This window comes from Sus scrofa, chromosome 7, assembly GCF_054392235.1.
Source record: "Sus scrofa isolate SSC_HxYL_T2T_F1_AM1 chromosome 7, Sscrofa_HxYL_maternal_Yorkshire_Landrace_v2.0, whole genome shotgun sequence".
NCBI lineage: Eukaryota > Metazoa > Chordata > Mammalia > Artiodactyla > Suidae > Sus > Sus scrofa.
In genome coordinates, this window is record NC_139389.1 from 88629072 (window position 1) to 88655452 (window position 26381).

At 36.2% G+C, this 26381-nt stretch overlaps 1 protein-coding gene, 1 long non-coding RNA gene and 1 pseudogene across 2 annotated transcripts in view; all 3 read left to right on the forward strand.

The window, feature by feature from the left end:
- Nucleotides 1-26381, forward strand: part of LOC146401740 (uncharacterized) — a 269339-nt gene that overhangs the window by 51712 nt on the left and 191246 nt on the right. The window lies entirely within an intron of this gene.
- Nucleotides 5050-5973, forward strand: LOC110258186 (olfactory receptor 4K13-like; annotated as a pseudogene).
- Nucleotides 24888-25847, forward strand: LOC110258185 (olfactory receptor 4K14-like). Its single transcript, XM_021081361.2, has one exon. It carries the CDS (start codon nucleotides 24915-24917, stop codon nucleotides 25845-25847), a length of 933 nt encoding a protein of 310 aa, XP_020937020.2. The 5' UTR covers nucleotides 24888-24914.

The window sequence follows — 26381 nt, forward strand, 5'->3', positions numbered from 1 at the left end:
TTCTATAATTATGCAACGCCAGAAAAAATTTCCTCTGTTGTAATTCAGGGAAAACAACATAGCATCTTTAATAATTCCCACTGGTATTTGATCACCAGTTGGGTATTGTTCGGTCTCAAAATAGATCCTTTCTTTATTACTACCTTCTTAATATTTAGGACCCCTTTTCTTCCAGAGAAAATATTCGTATTTTTCGTTATTTGGGGGATAATGCCATTATTTGGGGGGATGGGAAGCTCTCCAGGTTCAATGTGCCCTGAGTCAAGTCATGTCCTGAAACACTCTGAGGAGCTGGTAAGTCATGGAGGCAGTTTTAATGTAGATTAAAAGGATATAGAAACATACCTGGATACTGACTTTCATTCACCTTGTCCATAGGTGAAATCAGATGTGAAACATCATTTAGAAGCTGAATAAGGTGGTAAAATTATAGAATTCTAGAAAGCATTGTTATTCTGGTAGTCATACAAACATAGCATGTTCTCATTACACCTGTGATAAGATGGGGAAAATTGTATAATTGAGTACTCTTCGATACAATTCAAGTGCTTTTATTTTCCATCTGCTCAATAGTTTCCTGGCTGAATGGAATCTTTACTATTGTTTTCAAAGAAATTTGTCATTTTCCTGTGCTTATAAACCTACCATCTCTAACACATCAATTTATCCTGTGCTGTTGGTTTTACTTTTTAAAAACATAGGTCAGCTAAATTGACTGCAATCATATGGACAAGGGCATGATTTGCATGACTTTTGGTAAATCTAACCTAAGCTATATTTGCTTTTATTTATTATTTTTCTATATAAATATTACAAATCACTTAAAATATAAATTTAATGGAATAAATTGTTAATATATACTCCAATATTTTAACATTTTGTTCTCTGTAGATAAAGCACGAGATGATCAATCACAATTTATCTTTTTCTCATCATATTTTGATAACTATAATCTCCTATGAGTAAATTTCAACTTCTAATGCTGTTATACTTAGTGCATGTGAGTCTACACATTGAATTACAGTGTTGCTTTCAAAGTTTCATATAATCTATCCCCAGCAATTTTAGAGTAATCTGAACGTTTTTCACCTGACAAGGAGAAGTTAGGGAACTTCGTTTCTGCAGGAAAGGAGGATGCCAGGCTGACAATAAAAATGATCCTTTTGAAAACATCATCTTTTTCTCTTTTTCTGTCTCCTCTTATCTCCTCCATACCCTTAGAGAGTCTGTGTGAGTGAGTGTGTGTGTAAGGTTTAGGGTTAAAAACCTATATACAAAAATATCCTTTAAAATAAAATCATAAATTAATGCAATTAGTGCAAATTGACACTATAAAAACAGAAAAAAAAAAAGTAGAAAAAGTCCTTGGCATGTAAAAACCATTAATTATGTATCATTAATTGTGTTGCTCAAAAAAATTAACAAAATTTTTAAAAAGTTTTGTATATGAAAAAGTGTATGTTTTCACTCATTCACTCCATCAACAACTCTTATTGATGACCTTCATATGAAAGTGTGTTCATGAGAAATATAAGAGTAATTTGTCTATTTTCAAGGACCTTAAAAATGATTTGGGGAAAGAAACAACACTAGAAATCAGATCCTAGGAATTAAACAAAGCTAGGATTCAAACAAATCTGTCTGCCTCTTGTTCTAGTGTTCTTTCTGTTTCAGAAGATCAATGCCTAATACATGTGATATTCTTAGAAAATATTTAAGTTGTAGAACACATGAAACAGACCAAAAATACAATGGAAATGGTTATGGGCTTCATATCTAGAGAAGGTTTTATTATGTAGGAGAAAGGCCTTGAGGTGCCCTGATAGAGAATTTGTGTAGCTAAAAAGATGAAAATAAGCAAGGATGGAAAAATGTATAAAAGTGTAGAAAATCATGAGGTAGTTGCTACTGAAATAGACTGAATGTTTGCAATACTAGAAAAGAGCATTTGATTTTTTTAGGGTAGGGGAGGACTTACTCTCAAGGCCTAAGGGAATTTATGGATTAATATGACAGTTAAGCAATTGCAAGTTTTTGAAAGAAACCAGTGATTTGATGAAAGCAGAATTCTTACAAGCAATGTTAGATTCCTAAAATCAGACTGTATTTGTGGGGTGATTACATTATGCATCATCTACAAAATGGAATTTATACAGCCATAAAAATTTAAAAATTTTTATGTGTTCATGTGAACATAGTTTTAATTTTTTCAGTGAAAAACCCAAGGAAAACAACTATGTATATAGTTTGAACACTGTTGTCTTAGTAAAAGGGTTATATATGTAAACAGTAATACCCACAACACACACACACACACATATACACACACCAACACCATACAAATATGTGTTATTTATCTTGAAAGATACCTAAGAAACAAATTGTTTACAGTTAGTTATATTGCTATGTGTGACATGGCTTTTTTCTCCATTAGTATAAGCTACTTTATTTTTTTTTAAGTAAAGGAAAACTACATATTTCTAACATTTTGTTTTAAAATGGTGATTGTATTTCTGTTTCAAAATGCTTCAATAGTCAATTTAAAATTTAAAATAAATATGATTTAAATTCTTAGTTTCTGTTGATTTTGCTTTAAAACTAACTTTAATCTAGATCCTGAGTATGTATTATATAGTTATTCATTCATTTATTCAACAGATATTTGAGTGTCATGCACTATTTCACATGCTAGAATGTATATAAATTACTTTGTGTATATTTGAAAACTGTCCTGCTCTCTTTAAGTGCAGTCTCAAAAATTAGACTTTAAAAAAAGAGCATTAATCTGGATTCTTAAAATATTGGACATAAAATTTAAAAGGATCTATAAACTTTCCAGACATGGAAATGAATACCTTTACATACTTGATGTGACTTAGTACTTTACATCAATCCATGTTTCTTAGAGTAGGAAACTGGCCAAAAGATGTATTTATATAGGGGAAAATACAACTGGAAAATGTGCTTGTAGAGTTGTCTTAAAGAAATGGAATATACAGCATTATGATGCTTCTTTCTGTTTTGAATGTTTGAGAGAGTAATTGCAGGGAATTGATGGGATATAGGAAAAGGAGATGCAAGGCTATTTCTGGGATTCACATAAGGTACCTTCACATGAAAGTACTTTCTCTGTGGTAATAATGGGGAAAAAAAAGAAGAATAAACTTTATTTACTGAAGAAGCTTTATAAAAATTTATTTGTTTATTTTTAATTTTTTATGGCCACACCTGTGACATATGGAAGTACCCGGGCCAGGGATTGAATGCAAGCCACAGCTGAGAGCTACACTGCAGCTGTGGCAACTATGAAACTTTAACCCACTGCACTGGACTGGGGATGGAACCTGCACCTCTGCACCAACCCAAGCAGCTATAGTCAGACTTTTTACCCACTGTGCCATAGCAGGAACTTGTAAAAATTTAGATAATTTAGAAGCTATTAATGATGAAAGTTATTTTTAAAAAGGCAAAGCCGGTAAAATCAGCTTTACAATAAGTAAAGGCTGGTGACAAATTTACCTCATACATTAGATGATTATACTGAGAGAATTATATTTCTTTTTTTAATTTAATTTCATTAATTTATTTTTATTTCCTGAATACATTATTTTTTTCTAGGGTATAGCAGGGTGACCCAGTTACACATATATGTATACATTCTTTTTTCTCACATTATCATGCTCCATCATAAGTGACTAGGCATAGTTCCCAGTGCTACACAGCAGGATCTCATTGCTCATCCAATCCAAAGGAAATAGTCTGCATCTATTAACCCCAAGCTCCCAAGCCATCCCACTCCCTCCCCCTTGGTAACCACAAGTCTTACTCCAAGTCCATGATTTTTTTTTCTGTAGAAAGCTTTGTTTGTGCCATATATTAAATTCCAGATATAAGTGATAACATATGGTATTTGTCTCTCTTTCTGACTTACTTCACTCAGTATGAGAGTCTCTACTTGCATCCATGTTGCTGCAAATGGCATTATTTTGTTCTTTTTATGGCTGAGTAGTACTCCATTGTGTATATATACCACATCTTCCCAATACAATCATCTGTCGGTGGATATTTGGGTTGTTTCCATGTTTTCTTTTACCAATATAAACTAGTTAACTAGTGAGCTGTGAGGGACTGGAGTGTAGAAGAATAAAGGTACATTTCTTAGAACCTAAAAGCTTACATTTGAGACTTGATTTATGTTTTAATTCATATTTTTTAAGAGTCTATTTCAAAATATGATGCTTGAGAATCCAGGATGTATTTTCTACAATTATAATTTCCAGGTTAAAAAACTCAATATTATTCTGTGAATATAAAACCCACTGTGATTATTTTATTTATGGAAGTCTTTATCACACAAAGAGGCATCCAATATCATGTAGTCCAATTTTTTTTTTTAATTTTAATGAGGAGGAAATTTAACCATCAAAAGGAAAGTTACTTAAGGAGTTGCCATTGTGGCTTAGTGGTAATGAACCCGACTAGTATCCACGAGATTGCAGGTTCGATCTCTGGCCTTGCTCAGTGGTTTAAAGATCTGGCATTGCCCTGAGCTGTGGTGTAGGTTGCAGATGTGGTTCGGATCCAGCATGGCTGTGGTGTAGGTGGGTGACTACAGCTCCAGTTTGACTCCTAATCTGGGAACTTCCATATTCTACAGCTGTGGTCCTAAAAAAACAAAAAGAAAGAAAAAGGAAAGTTACTCATCCTGTGATGTCCAGTGAGTAGTTCAGCTAGGTGTTGTATTGAAGTCTTCTGATTCCAAGTTCACAACTTATACAATTGTGGTTTCATGTACTATTTTTATTTTTGTCTTTCAGAATGTATTTTCTGAATTCTACTATTTTGTATAATTCTCTGGGCCATTCAGGAAATCATTGACCAACAAAATTTCCCAAAAGTAGAGGGTGCTTGTAAGTTCAATATCCTGTCTGAATAGCAAAAGTGGACAGAACACAAACAAGCCTTTCTGTAAAAACAATTTTCTTCCTCCTTATTCTCACTCATTTTGATTATTATGGAATTAAGTTAACATCATGGTAAGTTGACAACATGGAAAAGACAAACCATTCAGAGGTATCTGAATTCATGTTGTTGGGACTTTCCAAATCTCAGAATCTTCAGATTTTGTTCTTTCTGGGATTCTCTTGGTCTATGTAGGGATTGTGTTAGGAAACCTCCTCATCTTGGTTACTGTAACTTTTGATTCACACCTTCACACACCAATGTATTTTCTGCTTATCAGTCTCTCCTTTATTGATATGATCTTGGCTTCTTTTGCTACCCCTAAGATGATTGCAGATTTCCTTTGAGAACAGAAGACCATCTCCTGGTGGGGATGTTATTCTCAGATGTTCTTCATGCACCTCCTCGGCGGGAGTGAGATGATGTTGCTTGTAGCCATGGCAATAGACAGATATGTTGCCATATGCAAACCTCTCCATTACATGACTATCATGAGCCCACGAGTGCTCACTAGCCTATTGTTATCTTCCTATGCAGCTGGATTTGTGCACTCATCTAGTCAAATGGCTTTCATGTTGAAATTGCCCTTCTGTGGCCCCAATGTTGTGGACAGCTTTTTCTGTGACCTTCCCCTGGTCATCAAGCTTGCGTGCAAAGACACCTACATGCTACAGCTACTGGTCATTGCAGAAGTGGCCTCCTGTCCCTAGTCTGCTTCCTCCTCTTGCTTGTCTCCTACACAGTAATCATTTACTCTGTTAGGCACCGCACTGCTAGTGGCTCCTCTAAGGCCTTCTCCATCTCTCAGCTCACATCACAGTTGTGACTCTCTTCTTTGCCCCTTGTGTCTTTATTTATGTATGGTCCTTCAGCAGATACTCTGTAGATAAGATTCTTTCTATATTTTATACAATTTTCACACCTCTCTTAAATCCTATTATTTATACACTAAGGAATCAAGAGGTAAAAGCAGCTACTAAGAAGATAAGGAATGTACACATGTATGTATAACTGGGTCACCAAATTGACAAAACACTGTAAACCAGCTATAATGGAAAAAAATCATTATATAAAAAAATAAAATAAAATAAGGCAACCAGTGGAACCTAATCAAACTCAGAAGCTTTTGCACAACAAAGGAATCCATCAAAAAAAAAAAAAAAAAAACCAAAAAGACAACCTAAAAATGTAAGAAAATAGTTGCAACCTACAAGGGCTTAATCTCCAAAATATGCAAAGAACTCATATAACTCAATAGCAAAAAACCAAAAACCCGATTGAAAAATGGGCAGAGGACTTGAATAGATATTTCCAAAGAAGACATATGGATGGCCAACAGGCATGTGAAAAAGTGTTCAACATCACTAATTGCTAGAGAAATGCAAATCAAAACCGCTGTAAAATACCACCTCCCACCCATCAGAATGGCTATCATTAATAAGTCTACTAGTAACAAATGCTGGAGAAAGTGTGGAGAAAAGGGAACCTTCCTACACTGTTGGTGGAAATGTAAATTGGTACCACCACTATGGAAAACAGTATGGAGGCACCTTAGAAAAGTAGATGTAGAACTACCATATGATCCATCAGTCCCACTCCTGGGCATACATCCAGATCAAAAATTTCATTGAAAAAAATACATTCACCCCATTGCAGCACTATTCACAATAGCCAAGACATAGAAACAACCTAAATGTCCATCAGCAGATGAATGGATTAAAAAGAAGTGGTAGATAAACACAAAGGAATACAACTCAGCCATAAAAAGAACAAAATAATGCCATTTTCAGCAAAATGGATGGAACTAGAGATTCACATACTAAGTGAAGTCAGAAAGAGAAAGACAAATACCATATGATATCACTTATATCTGGGATCTAATATATGCACAAATGATTCTATCTATAGAAAAGAAACCAACTCATAGACATAGAGAACAGATTTGTGGTTGCCAAGGGTTGGGGAGGGAATGGGATGCACTGGGAGTTTGGAGTTAGTAGATGCAAACTACTGTGTCCATTCGAGAGGATAAGCAATGAGAATCTATTGCATAGCACAGATTACTATATCCAGTCACTCTTGATGAACATGATGGAGCATAATGTGAGAAAAAGAATGAATATGTGTATAACTGGATCACTTTGCTATACAGAAGAAACTGACAGAACATTTTAAATCAAGTAAAAATACATACACACATACATACATACATAAATTGAAAGTTATAACTCCTAGCAAAAACTGAAACAAGTTTACAAGGAGCTTGCATGCCACCTAGTGACTGCAGTCTCCTGTGTTTCTTTCCTAGTTTAAATAAGAAACCAGGAATTAGAAAGGAGAATTTATGGGACTTCCCATCGTGGCTCAGAGGTTAACGAATCTGACTAGTATCCATGAGAACACAGGTTCAATCCATGGCCTCACTTAGTGGGTTAGGGATCTGGCATTGCCGTGAGCTGACCTGTGGTGTAGGTTGCAGACTCAGCTCGGGTCTCAGCTCCAATTCGACCCCTAGCCTGGGAACCTCCATATGCCACAAGGATATGGAGAATTTACAATAATGGGCTTTCTGATTTCCTCAAAAGGCAATCTAGATGTTGTCCTAAATCCCATGCCTTCTAAAGAGGCAGTCAAGCTTATTACTAAAATATCCATCTTCACAGACAAATTTTAACATTATTTTAAGAGCTTTCCTTACTCTAGTACCTATCAGCTGAGTCCAGAATTCCAGTGGACATCACAAACTGTAAGTCACCACTAGGAATTAAACTATTCTGAAAAAAGCAAGGCAGGCAGGTAACAAGAAATTTTCTAATGTCAAAATAATTGTTTATGATTTTTCCTACCATAGATTTAAAAAGCTAAGTCTTTAAGGCCGCTGAAAGCATGGATGAGCCTTCCAAATTTCAGGAGGAATTAAATACATGCAATACATGTCATTATCTTAATTTGCAAGATCATAACCCTTTGTTCAGAATTGTTCTCCCAAATGATTATATTTTGTTCATAACTGGTCAGATAGGTTGCTATGTCTCAAAAAGAATTGAGTCTACTCAAGAGTGTTGGAAAGCAATTCTTCTGCCTGTATTCAAAATAAAGATTTTGGAAAATTGATAAAATTGTATGAAATTAAGTAAATAACTAGCTTGTCTAGTAAAGTCTTTGAGTATCTCAGTGTTGTTAGCTAGTTGCTGTTTTTAATCCCCATTCTTATTGTGTAAGTGAACTGAGGAAAAGGGGCTTTATAATTTTACCTAAGTTTCCACATCTAGCAAGTAAAAAAAAAAAGTGAGATACAAACTCAATCTGTTTTTTGAAGCTATGCACTTCTTTATCATTCTTATGCTGCTTCTAATAGTGTTACTCAAATTTTGGAAACCACACTTCCCAAAATCCAGAAAGAGTTTAAATCATAACAGAGGGAATCTGAGTCCATGGACAAATAATGTAATTTATTGCTTTTATACATTCACAACAAAAAGTGATATGTTCTTCCAATGAAAGAATTGAATACTTTCTCCAATAAGTTTCTCAAGGAGGGATGCAGTTATAGAAGGCTCAAGATAGAGATTAGTGGAGTTCCTGTCATGGCACAGTGGAAAAGAATCTGACTAGGAACCATGAGGTTGTGGTTCGATCCTTGACCTCGCTCAGTGGGTTAAGGATCCAGCGTTGCTGTGGCTATGGCGTAAGCCAGCGGCTACAGCTCTGATTGGAACTCTAGCCTGGGAACCTCCATATGCCATGGGTGCAGCCTAAAAAGGAAAAAAAGACAAAAAGGCAAAAAGGCAAAAAAAAAAAAAAAAAAGATTAGCCATCCACTCAGCTGCAAGCCTGATAAGGCCCATGTTTACTGTAGCAGAGGTGTGGACCCTGAGGAACCAGCAGACCTCTCTGGGACCTTTGTGGAGCAAGCTAAGCCACCTTGGAAATCAGAATTAAGCAGAATACTTTTATGTCCAATATTTACAGATGCTGTTGGGAAGTAATAAATAGATGCTGAATGTGGGGAAAAGTGATATAGAACACTACAACTCTTAAGACTCACCTGCTCACATGTATTGGAGTTTTGGAAACAACTACATATGATAAATATGATGAAATTTACATATAGTGTTATTATAAAAAGCTAAACACAAAACAGCAAAGAATTTATAATTTTAGCCATAGAAATTTAAAAGAAGTGTAGTGGGTAGAATAGCATCCCGACAAATTCATGTCCATCTGGAATTTCAGAATGTGACCTTACTTGGAAATACAGTACTTGAAGATGTAATTAAGATAAGGATCTAAATGAGATCATACTAGATTAGAGTGGTCCCCAAAACCAATGAGAGTGCCCAAAGGAAAGAGAAAAGGACACACAGATATCAGACAAGAGCCATGTGAAGACACAGGTAAGGAGAAATTGGAGTTATGCAGCCACAAGCCCAGGTACATCTCAGGCTGCCAGAAGCTGGAGAAGTCAGGGCAGGATCCTTCCTTGGAGCCTTCGGAGGGAACATGGCCCTGCTGACACCTTGACTTCAGACCACTGCCTCTGTTATGAGGCAGGAGCCTCCAGGATATGGGACAATATATTTCTGTTGTTAGAAGCCATGATGCTTGTGGTAATTTGTTAGGGTAGCCCTAGGAAATTAATATGACCAACAAAACTGACTTCTTGTACAAGGGAAAAAAAATAAGCTAAATAAAAATTTGCACCTTCAAATTAACAATAAGAATCTAATGTTGAATGATGTGAATTGATGGAGTATCGAGTAGTGTTAGTGGGAGGGAAAACCACTTTGGAGAGAATTTTGGCATTGTTTAATGAAATTAAGTTTATGCACACACTACTACCAAGCAGTTCCTCTTCCTCCCTCACCGGTTCTCAGAAAGCGGCAGCTGTCCCTTAAGGTCCATGTGGATGGACTTATCACTAAGCCTTAAGGCACCCCCTTTCCCCTGTGCAACACCAAGCCTGACCAGGTGCCAGTCCCAGTTCAGCCACCAGCTAGCCCCTGGGAAGATTTTAAGATGTCCTCTTGGGGACTGGCCTGGGGAGTCCCCTTCTGTATCAGCCCTTCCTAGGAAGGCTTTTGGTTCAGTCTAAATGAGAGAGGCCAATGTGGAGGAGAGCTAGGGCAGAGGAGGGTCTGAGAGGCAGGAAGTCTGCTCCACTACCTGCCTCTACTTTCCCTTGGGAGGACATTCAGCAGTGGCTCTCTGAGCTGTCACCTCTTCTGAGAACTCAGTCTCTGCTGGCTGTCTCTTCACTCAGCTCCACTGTGCTCTCAACTCTGCCTGAAAGTTCCCCCAAGCAGTCACACCATTGATCATGGTCTGGATGAGAACCGTGTCTATGTCACCAGCACCTAGACCAGCATCTGGCACACCTAAGGTGAGACACAGGGAGGTTAAGCAACGTCCAAAAAATAACCAGCAAATCAGGAGCAGAGCTGATCTAGGACTCCCATGTTTAATCACAAAGCTAGGATTCTCCGTTGTGGGTGGCTGCAAGAAGGAATCAATAGGAAGTGCATGCTGTAGGCGGAGACAACATCTGGGTGCAGCACTCTGGCTCTGCCATCTGAGGAAAAAGGAACTCTCCACTGAAATGAGAGCTCGGCATGCACTAAGGCAGCTCATTTCTAATTTCATTGTGGGGTTTGGGGTCCTTTTCATTATTAAAAAAAATTACTCATCTCAATATTTGTCCTCAGAGAATACCTAGTGCAGATATACAAAGTAGTAGAGCAAAAATGTCTTTATAGAAATAACTCCAAGCTAAAACACTAAACTTTTTGAAATTACCCCAACGAAAACACTGATCAATCATAATATCTAGAAAAATCTGCCATAGAGTAGGAATTAAATGATTGCTCAATACATTAATAAACAAAATAAGTTTTCTTAGTGTGTAACAAGTTGATGTGAATGTTGTTTGTTCTTAGCAAGACCCATCCATAAAAGAAATATTGAAACCACGTAGTGTTGATGAGAGAACATTAATTAAATACTAATATTGAGTGAATTTGTTATCAGTCACACTAGAGAAAATTCCTCTTCATTAAAGTCTTTCACTGACTTCACTGACTCCATCAATCTCACACTGGCATAGCCTGTAGCTAATGTTAAACACTCAATGTATAGCAGTTTTTAAGAAGTTGAGCAGTTGATTCTATGTCCTCAATGATATTTTCTAAACCTGACCTCTTAGTTTAGAATTAACACCCTCTTTTATTTGTACCCACTCTCCATGCTTCACGGCATTATCATTAAAAGCTTAACTTTTTATTGCATTTTTTTTGTTAAATACCACTATCAAATTACCCCTTGAGACTTGGGATGATGTGTCATTTATTTTTATTCCCACTGGATTATTGCACAGTCTCTGACATATAATAGGTTCTCAGGAAAGATTTGTTTTAATCAATTAATAACATAATCACATGATGAAAATTTAAAGATTTAAGGGGAATCAATTATGTCTTAACCTTTTCCAGTTTAGTGTGGCAATGAAATGGTCAGTTAATATATTTAAGAAGACAATAGTGACAGTGGATTAGAAGAAGGGAGAAAAAAATAGAAGAGAGATGCTTATAGCAAAAATTATACTTTGGTAACCAGAATAGTTGCAGGTTACCTATAGAAATCCCAATTTATGTGTCCGTGTTATATATATTGATCTCTTTTTACCTGTACGTATCTATGTATATCAAGAACTATATGCACATCAAGAACAATTTTTGCACTATGCACTGAAATAAATGCCATTTTCAAAAAATGTTTAGTAAGTATCTAGGTTGCACTAGTCATTATTGTGTTATGTAATAGAGTAGGTTTGACAAAATATGATCCCTGATTTTGAAACTATTGCTTAGACATTTCCACCGAAACACATGTTTACTAATACTATAATTTAACAGACACTGTTAGAGGTTTTATTTTCTTTTAATCTTTAGAAATATGAGATCATATTTCTGATATAAGCAGCTATGGCCTGCAGTAGTCAGATAACCAGAGTGTGCATGGAAGCCTGGGAATCCTAAAGAAAGCAGCAGAGGTAGAAAAGACAAGTGAGCATTAAGGAAGTAGCTGCTGTATGAAAAGTGTTAGTGTTCTTTAGTAACTTAGAACACATACAGATTTGGCCAAAGAATTTATTTTATAGGCTAGGGTAGCTTTTTTTTTTAAGTCATGGAGATCAACTGTAAAGAGTTTTGAGAAAAAAGTTTCATGACAGAAGAAGCAGTAAAAGTCTTCAAAGAGTAGTCTTAGAAATGTTTCCTGAGGACAGTTGACAAAATAATCTTAAACGCAGGAGGAGAAAAACAACTAAATCACAAAAGACTAACCCCATAAGACCATCAGCTAATTTTTCATCAGGAACTTATGGTCCAGAAGGGATATATTTAATGTGCTGAAGGAAAAAAATTAACAACCTAAAATACTCTATCCTCAAGATTATCATTCAGAATTGAAGAGATCAAGAGTTTCCCAGACAAGGCAAAACCAAAGCAGTTCATTACCACTAAATAGGCCTTACCAGAAATGATAAAGGATCTTCTTCAAGGGAAAAAGACAATAGTAGGTCTTTTTTCTCTTTAGGTAGATTTATTCCTAAGTATTTTATTCATCTGATGCAATGGTAAATGGGATTGTTTGCCTAATTTCTCTGATCTTTCGTTGTTAGTATATAGAAATGTAGTCAAGTTCTGTGTATTAATTTTGTACCCTGTGACGTTGCCAAATTCATTGATGAGCTCTAACACTTTTCTGGTAGAGTCTTTAGGATTTTCTAGGTATAGTATCATGTCATCTGCAGACAGTGATAGTTTTAAACTTACCTAAAGAGACAAAAGACCTGTACTCTGAAAACTATAAGATGCTGATGAAAGAAATCAAAGATGACACCAACAGATGGAAAGACATACCATGCTCTTGGATTAAAAGAATTGATATTATCAAAATGACTATACTACCAAAGGCAATCTACAGATTCAGTGCAATCCCTATCAAATTACCAAGAACATTTTTCACAGAACTTGAACACAATATTTTAAAGTTTGTTTGGAAGCACAAAAGACCCAGAATAGCTAGAGCCATCCTGAGAAAGAAAAACGGAGCTGGAGGAATCAGGCTCCCTGACTTAAGACTATGCTACAAAGCTATAGTCATCAAAACCATATGGTACTGGCACAAAGACAGAAACATAGATCAGGGGAACAGGATAGAAAGCCCAGAATTCAACCCACGCTCCTACAGCCAACTAATCTATGACAAAGGAGTCAAGAATATACAATGGAAAAATGACAGCCCTTTCATTAAGGTGCTGGGAAAATTGGACAGCCACATGTAAAAGAATGAAATTAGAACTCTTCCTAACACCATACACAAAAATAAACTCAAAATAGATTAAAGACCTATAGTATAAGACCAGATGCTATAAAACCCTTAGAGGAAAACATAGGCCAAACACTCTCTGACATAAACAACAGCAATATCTTCTCAGATCCACCTCTGAGAGTAATAACAGTAAAAACAAAAATAAATAAATGGGACTTATGGAGTTCCCGTCGTGGCGCAGTGGTTAATGAATCCCACTAGGAACCATGAGGTTGGGGGTTCGGTCCCTGCCCTTGCTCAGTGGGTTAATGATCCGGTGTTGCTGTGAGCTGTGGTGTAGGTTGCAGACGTGGCTCGGATCCCGCGTTGCTGTGGCCCTGGCATAGGCCGGTGGCTACAGCTCCGATTTGACCCCTAGCCTGGGAACCTCCATATGCCGCGGGAGCAGCCCAAAGAAATAGCAAAAAGACAAAAAATATATAAAAATAAATAAATGGGACTTAAAACTTTCTGCACAGCCAAGGAAACCCTAAACAAAATGAAAAGACAACCCACAGAATGGGAGAAAATCTTCGCAAGTGAATCAACTGACAAGGGATTAATCTCCAAAATTTATAAACACCTCCTACCACTCAATACCAAAACAGCAAACAACCCCATCAAAAAATGGGCAGAAGACCTAAACAGACAATTCTCCAAAGAAGACTTATGGATAGCCAAAAAACACATGAAAAGATCTTCAACATTGCTAATTATCAGAGAAATCAAAACCACGATGAGGTACCACCTTACGGCAGCCAGAATGGCCATCATCAAAAAGTCAACAAACAATAAATGCTTGAGAGGGTGTGGAGAAAAAGGAACCCTATTCCACTGTTGGTGGGAATGTATATTTGTGCAACCACTGTGGAAAACAGTATGGAGATTCCTCAGAAAATTAAAAATAGAACTACCACTAGATCCAGCAATCCCATTCCTGGGCATCTATCCAAAGAAGACCATGACTCAAAAAGATGCATGGATTCCAGTGTTCATTGCAGCACTATATACAATAGCTAAGACATGGAAACAACCTAAATGTCCATTGACAGAGGAGTGGATCAAGAAGATGTGGTACATATGCATAATGGAATATTACTCAGCCAATAAAAGGAATGAAATACCAGCATTTTTAGCAGCATGGATGGACCTAGAAATTATCATGCTAAGTGAAGCATTCAGACACTGGGACACCAACATCAACTGCTATCACTGACATGTGGAATCTAAAAAAAGGACACAATGGACTTCTTTGCAGAACAGATATTGACCCACAGACATTGAAAAACTTATGGCTTCCAAATGAGACAGGTTAGGGTTGGGGATGTGCTGGGGGTCTGGGATGGAAATGCTGTAAAATTGGGTTGTGATGATCATTGTACAACTATAAATGTAATAAAAATTAACTGAGTAATAAAAAGGAAAGAAAAGGCACAACTAGAAATAAAATATATGAAGGGATTAAGTCCATTATTTAAATCTTTAGTGAAATACTCTGGTCCCTCTTCTAGAACATTGTCAGCTGATGGGCTCACTGGTATTATAAACTAAACCCACTTGATTGTGCCAAACTCTGTCTTTGACCTCTTCATTAATAATAGATCAAGGCAGTTCTAGAATATTACCTCATTTATTCTGGACCATCATTTTCCCCAGATTTCCAAGTATAAAATCCTAAATAATAGGAAAGTGCATCCACATTGATTAATTCTCTCTTGTTTAGACTGCATTTCACCCCCACACAATGTCCAAACCCTCAATATCCATTCATAAGCGTGCCCTCTTGATTTCTACCACTGCATATTAACCAGCTCATAAAGCTCCTTTGGTGAATTTTTTCCTTTCATTTCAGAGCAGGCTCAGCACTCCTCTTTTCTTAATATTATGTGACTACATCTTAGTAATTTGTCTACAAGTAGTGAGGTGAAGCAGGGCAAATCATGAGGTGAACAATATTGTCTTGCCAGACATACACAGCCATTTGGGCTTTTGCATTTTCTCCAGGCAAAGTGCGGTTGCTGTCTTCCAGAAAAAAAGGAGGAAGGCTCTTTTGCTGGCCCAGATGTTCAAAGGATCCTGGGAATTAAAGGTTTTCAAATGTATGCTTCCAGATATTCTCATATTAGATACTAGGTCCTAATGTTTCCTCTTCCAGAGTCATGACTTCATTATCAAATTATTGCCACAGCTGTAAATTAGGCCTTATTTATAACTATGCTATTTTCACAATTGATATTTGTCCTAATTTTAATCCCAGCCTTCCCCATGACCGTACACTATGGGGATCTCTTTATATTCTGTCACGGTGCCAACTATTTTTCGCCGAAATGATAAATGGCTAATCTGAGCCTATTAATTTCCTCTGTCATCACTTTTTTTTTTTTTTTTTTGTCTTTTCTAGGGCTGCTCCTGTGGCATATGGAGGTTCCCAGGCTAGGGGTCAAATCGGAGCTGCAGCCACCGGCCTACGCCAGAGCCACAGCAACGTGAGATCCAAGACGTGTCTGCAACCCACACCACAGCTCATGGCAATGCCAGATCGTTAACCCACTGAGCAAGGCCAGGGATCGAACCTGCAACCTCATGGTTCCTAGTCGGATTCGTTAACCACTGCGCCACAATGGGAACTCCCCTGTCATCACTTTGATACTAGTTCAAAACAATCAGCCACTCCCTAGTTCTTTCAGAGTATTGTGGTCCTTTATCTCTCTAATTCTAGAATTATTTAATAATCTTCTACCTCTAGCCCAACTTAAATAATCAGAGGTGAGAGTCCTAGTGATTTTGATACTACAGTATTCCAGAGGTTATCCTCATCTCACCACCACCAATGGGGCCTGTTGCCTTTGGGACTGTGAGTGATTCAATTTCAAAATTCCCTTCTGAGAAGTTGCTCTTTAAGAGGGAACTGTGTGTGATTGGGTCACTTTGCTGCATAACAGAAATTAAAGAAACACTGTAAATCAACTATACTTTAAGTTAAATAAAAGGGGGCACTACTTCTAGTAGTAATTGTCCTGTTTTGCATTTATCCAGAAATCTCTCAGTTAGGATTTGTATCTCAGAGACACATGATCCTATGTGTATGAGTATATATAGTTTTACTAGGGGGAGGTGAGTCTAGCAAAAAAAAAAAAAATTTTTTTTTAAAGGGGGTTATTTCCTCCTAGAGTGAGGAAGTGAGGTGAAGGAGGAATAGAAGCCAGTGAGAGTACGTCATCTGGCAATCAGCCATTGTAGGCAACTGAAGCTTAATCCTACCATGGAGTTCTGGAAGACAGTTCAGAACATGTGTCTAGAAATTACTTAGTCTTTGGAGAGACGGAACTGGGGTATTTATTGGCACTAGTTAGAGATTGCTTTCAGGGGCATCGATTCCCTGACCCTCCCTTCCTTGATGTGTAGGTAGAGCAAATTTATCCAAAGAGAGCTATTGATGAAGAGTGGCAAGTGCCTGCCTTTGGACTCATGATAACTTGTAAATAAATGGTAACTACTGAGAAGACCTAGGTATTGACAAAATCTGCTACACTGTGAAAATCTCCAAATTTACATATGTAGTTCAGACTTCAGAACTCCAGACTTACATATTCAAGAGACTATTCAACCTCCTCATTTTGATTCAAAGTTAGCATTTCAAAGTTAATATGTTCACAATTACCCTCTTACTCTCCCTCCCAAACTGTCTATAAATACAGCTTTCACAATCTTATTTAGCAGTAAATTTATTCTTCTAGTTTCTTAGATTACAATATTTGGAATCATGTCTGACTCCTCCATTATAGTTACAATCTATAATAACCTTCAGGAAATTCTATTTGCTCTCATTTCAAAAGACACATAGAGTTTGACTACTTCCTCTCACTTCTAGTATAACTTTCCTATGTGAGCCATCATTACAGCTGGCCTGATTTAGGAAAATTGTTACTTACCTGGCCTCCTAGCTTCCATTCTTGCTTTTACATCACAGCAGTTAGATCTGATCTGAAGCATGATATTATTGTCACTCCTCTACTCAAAACTCACCACTTACTTGCTACTTCACTCAGAAGAGAAGTCAATGTGCTGGCTGATTTTTAATATCCTGTATGCAGCCCAACCTGCCACCCCACATCTGGCATCCCTATGTTCCTTAACCTGTTAGCCTTTTTTCAAAGGGTCCTTTTCTATATTTCCAAAGTGTCTAGCTGAAAGTTGTACTGACTTTTTTCTAACCCTGAGAGAGACAGCATTCTTCAGTTTAAGAATATGAACTCTGGAGTCCAAATGCCTGAGTTAGAACACCAGCTCTGCTACTGAAAAATTCATTTGTCTTAACACATTAGGCCTCAGTCTCCTCGTTTGTAAAGCAGTAATGATGGTGTTTCTCTTAGACTTTTCATTAGACTTTTATGAAAATAATTTGAAAAAATCAGCATAGTGCTGACATAAACATTCAATAGATGCCATATTTATTTAAATTTGTATTGCTTTTTTTTTTTTTTTTTATTTTCCCACTGTACAGCAAGGGGGTCAGGTTATCCTTACATGTATACATTGCAGTTACAGTTTTTTCCCCCACCCTTTCTTCTGTTGCAACATGAGTATCTAGACATAGTTCTCAATGCTATTCAGCAGGATCTCCTTGTAAATCTATTCTAAGTTGTGTCTGATAAGCCCAAGCTCCTGATCCCTCCCACTCCCTCCCCCTCCCATCAGGCAACCACAAGTCTCTTCTCCAAGTCCATGATTTTCTTTTCTGAGGAGATGTTCATTCGTGCTGGATATTAGATTCCAGTTATAAGTGACATCATATGGTATTTGTTTTTGTCTTTCTGGCTCATTTCACTCAGGATGAGATTCTCTAGTTCCATCCATGTTGCTGCAAATGGCATTATGTCATTCGCTTTTATGGCTGAGTAGTATTCCATTGTGTAAATATACCACTACTTCCGAATACAATCCTCTGTCGATGGACATTTGGGTTGTTTCCATGTCCTGGCTATTGTGAATAGTGCTGCAATGAACATGCGGGTGCATGTGTCTCTTTTAAGTAGAGCTTTGTCCGGATAGATGCCCAAGAGTGGGATTGCGGGGTCATATGGAAGTTCTATGTATAGATTTCTAAGGTCTCTCCAAACTGTTCTCCATAGTGGCTGTACCAGTTTACATTCCCACCAGCAGTGCAGGAGGGTTCCCTTTTCTCCACAGCCCCTCCAGCACTTGTTATTTGTGGATTTATTAATGATGGCCATTCTGACTGGTGTGAGGTGGTATCTCATGGTAGTTTTGATTTGCATTTCTCTTATAATCAGCGATGTTGAGCATTTTCTCATGTGTTTGTTGGCCATCTGTATATCTTCTTTGGAGAAATGTCTATTCAGGTCTTTTGCCCATTTTTCCATTGATTGATTGGTTTTTTTGCTGTTGAGTTGTATAAGTTGCTTATATATTCTAGAGATTAAGCCCTTGTCCGTTGCATCATTTGAAACTATTTTCTCCCATTCTGTAAGTTGTCTTTTTGTTTTCTTTTTGGTTTCCTTTGCTGTGCCAAAGCTTTTCAGTTTGATGAGGTCCCATGGGTTTATTTTTGCTCTAGTTTCTATTGCTTTGGGAGACTGACTTGAGAAAATATTCATGATGTTGATGTCAGAGAGTGTTTTGCCTATGTTTTCTTCTAGGAGTTTGATGGTGTCCTGTCGTATATTGAAGTCTTTCAGCCGTTTTGAGTTTATTTTTGTGCATGGTGTGAGGGTGTGTTCTAGTTTCATTGCTTTGCATGCAGCTGTCCAGGTTTCCCAGCAATGCTTGCTGAATAGACTTTCCTTTTCCCATTTTATGTTCTTGCCTCCCTTGTCAAAGATTAATTGACCATAGGTGTCAGGGTTTATTTCCGGATTCTCTATTCTGTTCCATTGGTCTGTCTGTCTGTTTTGATACCAGTACCACACTGTTTTGATGCCTGTGGCTTTGTAGTATTTCTTGAAGTCTGGGAGAGTTATGCCTCCTGCTTGGTTTTTGTTTCTCAGGATTGCTTTGGCGATTCTGGGTCTTTTGTTGTTCCATATAAATGTTTGGATTGTTTGTTCTAGTTCTGTGAAAAATGTCATGGGTCATTTGATAGGGATTGCATTGAATCTGTAGATTGCTTTGGGTAGTATGGCCATTTTTACAATATTGATTTTCCCAATCCAGGAACATGGAATATCTTTCCATTTCCTTACATCTTCTTTGATTTCTTTAATTAAAATTTTATAGTTCTTGGCATATAGGTCCTTTACCTCCTTGGTCAGGTGTATTCCGAGGTATTTGATTTTGTGAAGTACAATTTTAAAAGGTATCTGTATTGCTATTTTATTATTGCATTATCTTTTTTCATCATAACTAACCAAGAATTTGCTATATTTACTCTATATTTGGTATATGAATGAAGGTTTACATTAATTTTCATGTTTGATGTTTATTAAAGTAAGATTTTATGATGTCCATTGGCCTATTATTCTCATCATTTAAAGAAAATTTTTCTTATATTCTTTGTTCCTTATTCTCTTCAAGTTATCATTTCTTACTGATTTGTAAATATTTATTCTCTGTATTAAAGGGATGTTAGGCCTTAGTCGTCAAGTCAAGTCTAACAGCAGCTCTGGAACTGTGTGTGTGTTAGAATAAAAAGCGATTCCATTTTGGCAGACCCAGGCCTGCCAGGGTATATGGTTCACTGGGTGGGTAGAGCACATGCTGGATGTCAGCCCCACAGACCCCTTGTCCAGTTACAATCTGCTTTTCTCAAAGTTTACCAATTTAAATGTCAGTCTCATCCAAAACACCCTCCAGGTAAACACTTAAAATTAATCATCAGGTTTAGTAACTCCTTCCTACCTCCAAATCAAATATTCACTTTTGTCGGTTGTCGCAAACTTCTCTGTAATTCTTGGCTTCGCATTATATATCTGAACCTACATAATGGGTGCATTTCAGAAGCAAATGACATTGATGTATGTAGCCTACTTCTACAGTCTTTAGCAATTATGGGCTCTGTGTTTTAAGTAGAGAATCAGAAACTTAGAAAGCTTTCGTCATTGCTTTTAGCCAACCACAATCTAATGACAGTTTGGAACTTGAGTCTTTTTACTACATGCAGATGCTGCCTTGGCAGGAAAATCTATTATAAATTTGATTTAATGTATACAATTAACATGGAATTCAATGTCATGTGGATAGTTGTAAATGTGATAATCATTCATTAGAACATTCTAAGATACTTTTAATCATCATACAACCGTTAGCAAGAGCTTGAATTAACTTAAAATGATTTGGGGAAGTAAGTGGGATAATAACTAAGTGATCTGCAAAGTAACCCACACACCAGGCCATTATACATGACCATATGAATCTGATTTTGGGAAAGCAAATATTTTGTGTTACATAAATCTGATGCTCCTAGTAGGAAGGAGCCTTCTCCAAAGTGTTATGCTTGATCAAAGATGCATCAAAGTAACATACAAAATTTTCAGCATGTTTTTAGAATGTAACTTGATAATTCAATTACTGAAGAGGAAGGTGCATCTTATACTCTTTAAACCAGAAAATGATATATTATTATTTTGCTTGAATTATTAAAATAATTGCAGTTATGTGTATATAATCTGACAAATCTTTAAAATTTTATTCCATTGTCAACTGGGCAAATGAACATGAGTCATTACTGAAAATTTCCACCAGAAAATGGTTTATTCCCCAGCCTATGGTAATAATGGTAATCTGCCAACAATGACGCATCTTTTAGGGATTCTTAATTTGATGGGAGAGAAGGTACAGATACTTATAACTGAAGTCCAAGGGATACTCAAATCCAAAGTTTTCTGCCTTCTTAAAGTGACACTTTACCTGAATTATTTTTTAGAAGCCAGGAAAAAGAGGTAATTAAATCCTCACTTGCATAAAAAATATCATGTTTTTAAAAGTTTCATTCAAGTATAGTAGATGTGAAATTCAAATCAAGGGATCTACAATGTCAGCACTGAGTGTTTTAACTCCAGGTTAGTAAAAATCCATTGATGTATATTCAGTTAATGTGTATCTAAAAACAGGTCAAATGGAGACTTTTGTTATCTATTATTTTGTATATTAAATCATTGGAGAATCATATTAACTTAGTTAAAATTAAATTTCTCATTGTTGTATTTGTTTTTAAGTAGCATTAGTCGGCATACAAAATCATCCTCATGTTTTTCCTGATTACAAATTCAACAGTCATTTAAAAAAAGCCTTTGCAAGTCATAAAAATTTCTCTGAAATTAGACCCCTTATATTTAATTCCATTTACTTTAGTATCCTATCACCAATATCTAATTTTGGAACATCTTTGATTTAATGGGACATTAAAAGTTTTTTTTTATTTTGTTGTTTTTTCCCTGAGTTTTCCTTTTGATTATTTCATCTTTTTATTTTCTTAATCTTTATAAAACACTGAACTAAATACAGTTATGTTTTAGGTTTACATGTGAAATATTTCATGGCCATAAAGAGAAAAATAGTAATAAAAGTACAGCCATTATAGTCTGTAATATACAAGCTAGGACGGATGTCAGAGTAATCTAATAAACTATGAAGAGTTTCTGAATTGTGACTTATAGCCATTCTGTCCACATAGGCATTTAATTTCAGGTTTATACTACCACTCTAATGCCAAAGTGTAGCAATTAAGTCTTTTAATAAAATGAGACAAAAGGAATTTTGAGTCCCTATTCTTCTGATGAAAGTCTGTAGAGATGGGTTCTGTTTGAATATAGTAAAACAGATACAGTAACCATTAATTCCTAAAGATTTAAAAATTTTATTTTTGTATCTATTCACATCATTAAAATAGTTAAGATGTTGAACATGTTGCTTTATTTCTCTATCAAAACCTTACAAAATTATTATTTCATGTTATAGTTTTCAATTTTATAAAGGGTCAATAGTAAAATCTAATACAAAAGTTCTGCAGCTTTTAAAATTTTTCATGAAGAACTCTGTTGAATGCCTTTATAAAAAGGTTTATATAGTAACTTAGTGAGGAGAGTGAGGCATCAGTTTATTTCTCATGATAAATTAATAATGGGATCTATACATCCCACTCTACTTCTTCTGGAAGCTCAGAAATACATTTAATTTACCAGTCACTCATATATGACTCCTCCCAAAATTATTTCAAAGACTTTATGCTCTGGTCCTGAAAAAATATCTCTTTCATTGAAAAATTTCATCCTATATGCTCTCAGAAATAGTTTATAAACAATAAATCTACAAAAGAATTAGATCATTGGCTTTTTAATCCCAAACCTAACCAATAGGGAAAAATGACAAAAGTAATAATAAAAGATTGTGAGATAAGTAGAATTGTATAAACCTTCGGTTACTTGATTTATTTTCCTTCATTTTGATTGGTTTCTATGTTGACTTAAGTGAAGATGAGAAACTGCTGGTCTTATACAGGTATGGTCTGAGAGAGTGAGTGTGTGAATGAGCAAATCAGAAAAGAAGATAAGTTTACTAAAAATAATTGAGTTTTACATTTAAAATGAGTAAGTTTGTGTGACTGGGTCACCTTGCTGTACAGTGGAGAATTGACAGAACACTGTAAACCAGCTATAATGGAAAAAATACAAATCATTATAAAATAAAATAAAATAAAATGAGTAAATTTTATGGTAGGTAAATTATATCTTCATAGAGTACACTAATAAAAGATTCCATGCAGGCTTGACATGGGGGAAACCCTAACTCTATTGCTCTGTGGGAAGCAGTAGCTTGAGCTTGAGTATCAACTGGAGCATAAGATATGAATTTCTTGAACCAGATCTTCCTTATCATTCAGTTAATCATAAGCATTATAACAAATTATACCGTAAGGGTTTTTTTTTTCATTTTTTGTGCAAAAATTATAAAGTGTATTAATAAAATACTAGTCTAAATTCCTGCTAGCGTGGTATCAGTCTACACTCTTTTCTCTCTCCCCTTCAGATATGGAATTTGCTGATTATAGCCCAATTTCCAGCCTTTTGAAATACTTTATGTGAATTCTGTCATATTTCTGTTATCCATAGACTTGATAGTTATATTATCCTATCCAGGATGTTGATGAAGAGCACAGTTTAGGAAAGGGTCCCATGGCCACAACTAGGGGCTGTTCTCCCTGATGGCATAGATTCACACTTTAAAATTCTATGTATCTGTGCTGTTATTTAACTCAATTTTTCCTTAAAGACATTACCAGAAAATATAAGTGCCATTGCATAATTCACATATAGCACAATAATGTCACTCTCCCCAAATTACTAAACAACACATACAAATTGAGTTTACAATCTGGCAGCTATGCTATATTTATACAGTGTTCCAAATATGTTTTATACCTGGATCATACTTTTTAGCTTAAAGGAATATTTTTCCTTTTAATTAGCCATCATGGGATGAAATCTACTTTTCTCAGATTCAGAAAACATGTTGTTTGGTGTTTAGGTTCATAGATATGGCCACCCATCACATCATTTTAACAGAATTTGTTTTTGTGTTTGTGTCAGTAAATGGAAAGAGAGGACCTGATAATATATATACAATTGTCTTGTTTTACATGTCGGCACTATTTTTTAAATTTAATTTTCTTGAAGTATAGTCGATTTACAATGTTATGTTAATTTCTTCCATACAGCAAAGTGATTCAGCCATACATATACACATATCCATTCCCGTATAGTTTCTCACAGAACATTGAACAGAGTTCCCTGTGCTATGCAACAGATCTATATTGACTAAGGCTTTTTTTTTTTTTTTTTTTTACTTAAGCTTTAGTATCAATTCCTAGGTTTGATTCTTAAAGACAATTGCCATTGAGCAATGGTATTAACACAGATTAAAAGAACATAGTACTACTGAGAAAATCTTTATATTTTCAGTCATGCTAAAGATTTTTGGTTCACACTCTATACTTGAATGATTCTATATTTTTCCATGGGAAGAAAATCTAGCTAAGGGAGAAAAAAAAAATGTTCCTACAAATTTCACCTATGCTGGAGTCTTCCAGAATGTTTAGCTGCCCCTAAGAAAACATTGAAGTCTGAAAAAGGGAAATATACATATTGGTATAGACTAGGTTTTGACCTTCTATATATTATACTGTCTTGTACAAATTAAAAATTATATTCAAATCAGAGTTGATCACTTTCATGTGCTCAGTAATTATCAGGAACTTTCACTTGTATCTCTTTCTTTTATATAGATTTTTTTTTTTTTTTGTCTTTTGTCTTTTGTTGTTGTTGTTGTTGTTGTTGTTATTGTTGCTATTTCTTGGGCCGCTCCTGCAGCATATGGAGGTTCCCAGGCTAGGGGTCCAATCGGAGCTGTAGCCACCGGCCTGCGCCAGAGCCACAGCAACGCGGGATCCGAGCCGTGTCTGCAACCTACACCACAGCTCACAGCAACGCCGGATCGTTAACCCACTGAGCAAGGGCAGGGACCGAACCTGCAACCTCATGGTTCTTAGTCGGATTCGTTAACCACTGCGCCACGACGGGAACTCCCTCTTTTATATAGATTTAGAACAAAATCTGAAACCTGAGATAATGGACCTGCAAAATTATTCCTTGGTGTCAGAATTTGTATTACATGGACTCTGCAATTCACAACATCTCCAAAATTTATTCTTTATTTTCTTCTCTGGGATCTATGTGGCTCTTGTGCTGGGTAACCTCATCATTGTGGTCACTGTGATTTCTGACCCCCACTTGTACTCCTTCCCGATGTACTTCCTGCTGGGAAATCTCTCTTTCCTGGACATATGGCTTGCCTCATTTGCCACCCCCAAGATGATCAGGGACTTCCTTAGTGATCGAAAACTCATCTCCTTTGGAGGATGTATGGCCCAAATCTTTTTCTTGCACTTTGTTGGTGGGGCTGAGATGGTACTTCTTGTTACCATGGCATATGACAGATATGTGGCCATATGCAAACCTTTGCATTACATGACCATGATGAACCTGCAGACTTGTATCAGGCTGGTATCAGTTTCATGGGCCATTGGATTTGTGCCCTCCATCAGTCAAGTAGCTTTTACTGTAAATTTACCTTACTGTGGCCCCAATGAAGTGGACAGCTTCTTCTGTGACCTTCCTCTTGTGATCAAGCTGGCCTGTGTGGACACCTATGTCTTGGGTGTACTTATGATCTCAGACAGTGGGTTGCTGTCAATGAGCTGTTTTCTGCTCCTCCTGATCTCCTACACTGTTATCCTCATCACTGTCCAACAGCAGGCTGCCGGCGGGGTATCCAAAGCACTCTCAACCTGCTCTGCACATATCATGATAGTCACGCTCTTCTTTGGGCCCTGCATTTTCATTTATGTGTGGCCTTTTAGTTGGTTCTCTGTGGACAAGGTCCTCTCTGTGTTTTACACAATTTTTACTCCACTCTTGAACCCCCTTATCTACACACTGAGAAATAAGGACATGAAAATAGCTATGAAGAGACTGAGAAACCAACATGTGACTTTTCACTGAATTTCAGTTCTGCAGAGAGCTACATGTTCTTATTCATTCAGAAGATATCATTCTTTAATATGATTCTACTCAAAGATTTCATTCTGACATTGTATTAGTAAAATTTGTACTGTGTTGTTATATTAGGAAATAATTATTGATTCCAACAAAATATACATAATTTTATGATGCTGTCATATAATTACTCTAACAATATATATATTTACTAGCCCTACACATACACTTTGTGTGAATTCTACAGTTTTTTCTTTTTTATTAAGCCAGATTTGCATTACTAACTTATTTTGTCTGAAAAAATGTTTAAAATGAATTTTTATTTCCTAGTCATATTCCATCCAGCACAGCAAGGGCTGTTTGTAAGTATTCACATGAAACATTGTCATAAGGATGCTAGAATGAGAATAATAATGCCCTGTGAATCTCTGTCCTTGTTTTAAAATATTGAAAAAGAAAACATGATTTGAATATCTTATTATTTTAAATGCATATTTTTTTCATGTGTACGTGTATTTAAACTTTTTATTTAAAAAAAAT